Here is an 8,027-nt window from a genome sequence, read left to right on the forward strand (position 1 = left end):
GTACTGATCAAAACTAATCAAAACTTTTCCCATTGAAAAGAGGAATACCACAGAGTAACCCCTTTAGCCCACTGTTATTCTAATTAGCTGTTGAATTGAGGGCGACAAAACATTAATGTAAAGGTTAGATTGGTGGTAAATAGTTTTTGTTTTATTACTGGACTGCCAACAGTCTTTCTGAAAGATATGCTGGTCCCAGTTCAGAGAGAATATGAATCCCAACCAATATGTGTATGTGGGCCCTATGTGAATTTGGAAGGATACTAATTGGGACTTTAAAGTTTCTTCTAATAAAGGACAACATTGGGCAAAAGGGAATTAGAAATGCACAACATATCCCAGTTTTTACCCAAAGTTGTTCTAAACCAATTTCTATTATTCTACACATTAAACCTATTGTGACAATTAACATAGGACCATTATTTAACCTGTGGACGATCCATTTTTTTCCCATATGGTCCCCATGAGTAAACATATTCCTTTCTTCTTCTATGTCTTCATAAGAATGTAGTTGCCAGATTTGGAAGATATCAGTTTTATCTATTTAAAAATGTCCATGCCAAACAAACTAGAATAATTTGAGGAGTACTTTTCAAAGTATGTTCCTCATTTAGCTCATTTTTTTTTATATTTGCAACTCAGACACCCCAGCCAGCAACATTCACTGCAGAAACACAAAATCTAAACAATTTCTGTTTGGTTTCTTGTGCAAATATCTTAGTATTCTTAAAATAAGACAAGACTAACATACAAGTAACTTTTCAGCAAGATATAGGAGCTTGCTTTTAGTAAAAAACAACAACAAAAAAAAACATTAATATTGACACGAAAAATGTTCTTTCCATTGGCAGATTTCTTTACTTATAGCAAGAGAAAAACATCTTGCTTTCTATAGTTTTACTTGTTTGGAGAAGGGTGTCTTAGTTGGTGATCTTTACCAGATTACAAACTTCAAGGAAAGGTTAATCTACCTTATTTATAATTAAACTCCAGCTTTCTGAGGAAACTAAATCAGGAAGGGGGGGGGGGACAATATTTAAGGATCAGTCCTTAAATATTGTCCTGCTTTCCTTCAGCACTGGGTCACGGTGCTAAACCAGGTCAGCAGTGATTGGGAAATCAGAAAGCAGGTTGTATAACGCGCTCCTCTGAGGGTGAGGTGTTGAGTTTGTTAAAAAAAAAAAAAAGCGCCATTTCAAAACACTCAACTCTGAAACATTTATTTGAAACAATTTGAGAAAGAATTTTCCAACAGATAAAAAACTTTTTAAATGTTACAGAGAAATGGTTGGAGTCTTTAATTTCAAAGATTTTAAGAGACACATTGGGGATAATTTTTGGTTACGTAAGAATGAGCAGCTGGGTCACCTGCACCTCACAGCAGTGGTACGCCACGATGAGGCCCAACAGGACGAGCGTAGAAAAACTGATGACTGACTTGAAACACAGCGAGTAGATGGAGCTCTGCAGGAGAAGCAGCACATGGAGAATTATTCACATTCAACCTGTTTAAATCAGTTTGAAGAAACAAAATCAGAACAACCTAATAAAAGCAACTTCAAAACAATACAAATTCTGCTACAGTGCGTTATTATTATTATTATTATTATTATTATTATTGTATATATTTTTTTTGCATTAATTGCAAAAACAAAATCTTGCCAAGTATTTTTGGTATAATTGCTGTAGAACATTTTGAAGTAAGACAGTAACTTTTCAGCATTATATAGGAACTTGTTTTTAGTAAAAAAACAAAACAAAAAAATCCTTATTTCACTTATATCAAGACATTTTTTTCTTGTTATAAGTAAAATAATCTGCAAATGGAACTAGCTCTTTTTCATCAATATTAAGAAATCATTGGCCCAAAATAAACTCCTATATCTTGCTGAAAAGTTACTTGTAAGTTAGTTTTGTCTTATTTCAAGTGTAATAAGACAAACTAGTCAAAGGTACTGTGTTTGCTGCACCCTAACATTAACCCCATAAAGTTCAGAGTTTTTTGAACATATTGTGCATGTAATATATGCACATGGTGACAAATACAACTATTTCAGGGATGTAAAAGTGAGGAAACAGCCGTAGTCCTGTGTAACTGTCTATAAAATTGCCTTTTCCTGCTGTTTCTAACATCATGACGACATACTAAAGATGCAGCTGTGCAGTGTGATTTGTTGCACTCCAGAAGCCCTCTGACCTTGCTGTAGATGCTCCAGGACAGCTCCGTCTCCATCACCATCATGACCACCCCGAACAGCCCCACCGCCAGGGCGCAGTCGTTCAGCCGCTGCCTCCTCAGGAACAGGGACCTCCTGCGGACCAGCCGCCAGCCGATGTTGTGCGTCCGCGAGTACGAGTCCTTCTTGGCGTCTTCCTTGCGTTTGGGGCTGTGCTGAGGACTGGGGCTGGGGCTCCTGGTGAAGCGCTTGGCCCCTGGCAGCGGCCCCTTGGCCTCCCCCAGGTGCTGGTGGTACTGCAGCGCCTTGTGCTTGTGCTGCTGCTGTTGGAGGTTGTCGTCCTTGCTGGTGATGATGATCTCTGGGAGGCTCTGGCGGTCGTGCATCTCCAGAGAAACGTTGCCTGGCTTGCGGTACCCTCGACCGTCAACATCCCTGAGATCCAGGTTGGACCTGCTGTGGCCCTTGAAGGGCGATCCGCAGGGGGACATGGGCACGTCGGTGAAGGACGTAACCGTCTCCTGGAGTCTGTTTGCGCTCAGAGTCTTAGTTTTGCTCTGGTGATTGCGCTCGTTCACACCTGGATTTTGCGGCCGTTTCTCGCATTTTTTCTCTTTGCCCTTGGTTTTCTCTCTCCTCCTGTTGGATCGAGGCGTCGCAGTGACGTAGAGGTGGCCATTGTACAAAGGCGTGGTAGCCAGGGCCTGGGTTCTGTCCAGCCATGCTGTGTGGTCGATGGGTGTCTGGACTGTGTGGTGAATCCCACATTGGGGCGAGTAGGACTGAGGTGGGGCGACCATCCTCGGTGGCAGGAGGGGCCGGTGGTCCTCCAGCTCGTCTCCATCCACCACCGTTGAGTTCATTGACGGAGAATGGTCCATGGGGAAGAGATGCTTTTAAGGTTCAAGCAGAAGACGAGGGAATACGTTAGACAAAACAAACACGAAGGTAAAAAGAGTCTGAACAGATGGTAGCAGCAGTTGAACGGAAAATTGCAGCTGAAGTTTAGCGAGCAGAGATTTTTCACATCTTTCACATCTCTACGCCTCACATATGCTCACGTTTAAAAAAATTTAGGCATATAAAGGTTGTCTCACTTTGTATGGAAGAGGATTAGGGCCACTGAGAAAAAAATCTGGCTTTTTCTCTGAAGTCTGACTTTTAATCTCAGGAGATTAAAGTCATAATTCCGAGATTAAAGTAAAAATTCTGCGAATAAAGTGGGTATTGTGAGATTGAAGAGTTCTTACTTTAATTCTGAGATTAAAGTCAGAATTGTGAGAAAAAAAAGAGAATTCAGAGAAAAATGTTGAGTTCTGAGATTAAAGAATTCCTTAGTCACAGAATTAAATGGGACAATTTGAGAATTCTGACTAATTCTGAGATTAAAATCAGCATCCTGAGAAAAAAATTGCAAGTTCTGAGGAAAAGTCAGAATTCTGCGATTTAAGTGGGAATTCTGAGACTAAAGCGTTCTTTAATCTCAGAATTCTGACTTTACCTTTGAGTTTAAAGTCAGCATTCTGGGGAAAAAAAGTGAGAATTTTGAGAAAAAAGTCAGAATTCTGTGATCTAAGTCTGAATTCAGAGAAAAACAAGTCTGATTTATTTCCTTGCAAGTGGCCCTAATCCTCTTCCGTACCCCTGCAGAGCCAAATGTTTTCTTCTATTGCTTTTGATCCTACCTTACTGTCCAGGCTTGGGTCTCAAAGCAATGCTCAGCGAGGATTAAAAACGGCTTTGTTTGCTTGTTTCCCACCGAAGTATTTCAGCCCTCAGTCCTGAAGGTCACATTCGCCTGAATCACAAAGATCTTCAGCGTGAACTCCTTAAAAGGTCTCAACAGGATCATTTTCATTCGAGAACGTTCAAATAAAGATTCAGCACCATTCGGCTTGGTTGCATTCACAGCCTAATATTCCCAACGTCCGCTCCCTTCATGTGTGAACTTTCCCTGCGGATCCCACCAGAGCTCCTCCCATGGATTCGGCTGAAGCTCAAGAACTTCCCCTGAACACGTTGAGTTGGACTCGTTGATATCCATCACATCTAAAGACATTCATTCAGTCGCTCTGTGATCGTCAGGGCTTCTTCCTTAAAGCTCGGCTGGGGCTTAATGACAGCAAGGACTAAGTTGCAGATGTTGCAAAGGCAACGACTGGGTCATCTGTCAGAGGGGATTGGCAGACTTCATCCCGCCGGATGGTTTGTGTGTACATGTGCACAAATGTGAATGTGCAAAGACCCCTGGGGCCGAAGATCAAGCTGGAAATGTTTTTAAACTCAACCCAGAAATGGGATTTTACTGCATTTCATCTATAATCTCTTTAATTGGACTCATTATTTTCATGAGAGAAGTGTGTTTTTGAAACACTTTGGGGAAAAAGAAGACGTAATCCTCAATCAGTTCAGCAGATTAGCATTGAAGATTATTCAAGTGAAATGGAGATTGTGGGGTGATGAGATTATGAAATATCAAATATGCCAGCCGACTCAAGCAATAGGGTGGAGTATTAAAGGCCAGAGTCATAACAATGACATTCAGCATCACAAATTTATCTAAATCCGTGTGACAGATGGGTGCAAAGATAATAGAGCGGCCTCTGACTGGAAAGACCCAAGAAGGGGAGCGTGGGTGGAGTGCAACTGGATAGTAGCGGGATAACAAAAAAAAACTGTATTTAATCTGTAGACACCGTCTATTTAAAGATGGATTGAGGGAGAGCAGCGGGAGAGTAACAGCAGGTATCATCCACCCTGATTTTGCCTTCTTCAGACGCTCTTCCAGATGTTTATTACAGTGTTTTGAAGTATTCACAGCTCACTGTGTTATTTTGGGGCAATTTTTATGTTAGATATCAACAGGAATAGTACTGTGAAGAGGAAGGGAAAATATACACAAAACAATTTCAAACAAGTTTTGCAGGCATTTGCAAGTAGGCCTCCTGATTATACACTTTGTTGAATCACCTTGTGCTGCAGCAACATTAACTTAATCTGTTTAGCAAGTCAAATTTAAATCTGACTCAAAATTAGCTAGAAAGCTAGTGTTAGCTTAAATGCTATCATTAAGGTGTTGGCTTAACACTAGCATGTTGGATAACATTAACTTAATTCATTAACTGGGTAACTTTAGTTTTCAGGTCAAAATTAGCTAAAAGCGAATGCTAGCTTTAATGCTGTCGTTATCATGTTGGCTTAACACTGCCATATTGAGTCGTCTCAATTCTTTTTCGTTTTCACTTGTTTTCACCTTGTACCCTGCCTTTAAATTTCACAAATTTCTTACCAATTAGCATGTTTCCTTGCGAATAAAAATGTTGCCAAAGTCATATAGTTGTGACCAGTGGTGTGCAGTGTTTAATCAGTTTTGGTCTGTTCTGACCAAAGCACTTTGTTCCACATGCTTGCTGATAACGCAACTGAGATAAGATAAAATATGCATCTATATTTGTGCATGAAAACAATAGACTCTTTTCAAGAAATTAAAAATATGATTATTAGAAACAACAGCAGGGATATTATTTAAAATAAAAAAACCTAAATTAACTGCATCAATGTAAGCATTCAGGTTTTTTGTTAGCAGTGATGGTTATAAAGTCTTACAGCTGCTGGGAGGAATGATCTGCAATAATGCTCCTTTGTGCACCTAGGACGTGACAAACAAAAAAATTTAAAATTTTAATATTATTAAAAAACAACAGCAGGGATATCATTTCAAATAAAAAACTTAAAATAACTGCGTTCAGTTTTTTTGGGAGCAGTGATGCTGATGGGAGGAAGGATTTGCGATAACGCTCCTTTGTGCACCTAGGATGAAACAAACATCTGGTGTGAATCAGTCTTCTGACAGTCTTTTCAGTCTTCTGTTTATGGAAAAACTGAATACTGCATATAATTCTAGTTCCACACAAAAAGCAATTAAAATACTTTAAAGTGTTTGTATATAATGTGACAAAATGTGGGAAACCTCAGTTTGTATAAATACTTTTATATTTTATATTTCAATATTCTAATTCCTTATCATTGCAGGCAGTTTTTGATTAAATCTCTCACTCAGCACAGAAAAACATAAAAAAATCTACCCCATTTAGTTTGTTTTTATAGGGAAAAAAACTACTGCATCCTCACTGTGTTCTAGTTACACACACCCACAAATGTTTCTAAATTATGTTGTCCTAAATTATACACATCTGCAAGGCTTCAAATTAATTCAAGCCTCCTGCCAAAAGCTTGTAAATCCACACTGCTGTAGTTGGTAGCTGAGTGTCAATTCTTCTGGGCTTCGTGGACAGAAGCCAGCACATTTTCAGTTAGTCTCCTCTGCTGCAAATCCTCCTCTGACTGTTAAGAAAGTGAAACGAATCAGGGGATATTTTCAGCCTCCCTAATTGCTGGGGCTGGTAAGTGGCAAATCTGCTTCGTGCCCTAAATCTTCAGCGTGTGCCAGTTTATCTTCTGGTCAGGTTAATTGCTTCGGTCTGATCTGCTGGGAGGAAAAAAGATAAACAAGACTCACTTGGAGAGGTAACAAATAGGACTTAAGAAGTCAAAGGTTGTGATTAGAGACTAAGGAAGTGTCCTACATTTTTGGGTAGAGTCGATTGAGAAATTATGAAGATGCAAAGCGACAGAAGATGACACAGGTAAAGTTGATTTAGCTCTGGCCAAAATATAGCTGAAGGTCTCCTGTAAGATCCCAAAACATCAACAGACTGATCTAATGAGTGTTACAATCTAAAATGCATGAGCCAAAAACAGATCAGAACCCATCTATGAAACAACACTGAGAGCAGTTGTCTGCACACACTTCAAAGGAAACTGAAAGCGGAAAAGCAGCCACAGTTATTTTTGATCCTGCTGCCTTCTGGCATCTAATACAGAAATATCCACAGTGATACCAGCAGACTCTGCATGTAGTTACATTGTTTTGCAGCTTAAATGAATGTTGAACCCCTAATATTTTATGTATGAAACCCAGAGGGCTTAGGGTAAAATATTGTTGTACAGGATGCTGTTGTTCATTAAATTAAATATGTTATTGTGAAATTCTGCAGACCTCTTTGGTGGAAAATGCCATTACAGTGTAGTGACTGTATTATTTCTGATGATCATGTTATGTCTTATTTTAATGCTTATGAAGAACATCAAATGAACCAGTCTGAGCTGCACACCCAGATTAGATTATGTTTTCTGCAGCCAGACTGTCTCTCCAGACGTGAATAATCTGTCCTGGGTATGAAAATAATGTGTTGAGTCTGTCTGACAGAGCTTTTTACTCTGCTGTGTTAATGAGTGTCTAATCTGGTAAGCTCTCATATCCTGTACAAGGTATTAATAAACCATGACAGTGCTTGACATTTTTTTACTTAACACATCAAAAAAGTCAAAGAATGTTAAGCTGATTTGTCCAGATGATCACTAACTGATTGATCAGCCAACCAACCAACAATTTGACCAAAGAATGGGCCAACTGACTGACCAACCAATGAATCCCAAACCAATGACCAACCAACCAACCCCTAATGTTCATATGAATCCCCAAACCAATGACCAACCAACCAACCAACCAACCAACCAACCAACGACCAACCAATGAATCCCCAAACCAATGACCAACCAACTAACCAATGACCAACCAACCAACCAACCAACCAACCAAACAACCCCTAATGTTCATATGAATCCCCAAACCAATGACCACCAACCAACCAACCAACCAACTAACCAACCAGCCAACCAACCAACAACCAATGAATCCCCAAAACAATAACCAACCAACCAACCCCCAAACCAATGGCCAACCAACCCCCAAACCAATGACCAACCAATGGATCAACCAACCAACTA

General features: G+C 39.8%; 1 protein-coding gene across 3 annotated transcripts in view; it reads right to left on the reverse strand.

The window, feature by feature from the left end:
- The window catches only part of LOC103144478 (small conductance calcium-activated potassium channel protein 1-like), a 20,803-nt gene that overhangs the window by 7,797 nt on the left and 4,979 nt on the right, over nt 1-8,027 (reverse strand). Inside the window, exons 1-3 of one of the 3 annotated variants that reach the window (XM_007561485.2) lie at nt 3,863-5,026; nt 2,198-3,070; nt 1,369-1,464 (exon numbers count right to left, since the gene is read on the reverse strand). In XM_007561485.2, the coding sequence (XP_007561547.1) occupies nt 1,369-1,464; nt 2,198-3,058 (957 nt within the window). In that variant the 5' untranslated portion in view covers nt 3,059-3,070; nt 3,863-5,026. Of the gene's footprint in view, nt 1-1,368; nt 1,465-2,197; nt 3,071-3,862; nt 5,027-8,027 lie in introns of those variants that run through there. The other 2 variants (XM_016676115.1, XM_016676114.1) reach the window with 2 other exon arrangements.

This window comes from Poecilia formosa, unplaced genomic scaffold (assembly GCF_000485575.1).
Source record: "Poecilia formosa unplaced genomic scaffold, Poecilia_formosa-5.1.2 Scaffold127, whole genome shotgun sequence".
Lineage (NCBI taxonomy): Eukaryota > Metazoa > Chordata > Actinopteri > Cyprinodontiformes > Poeciliidae > Poecilia > Poecilia formosa.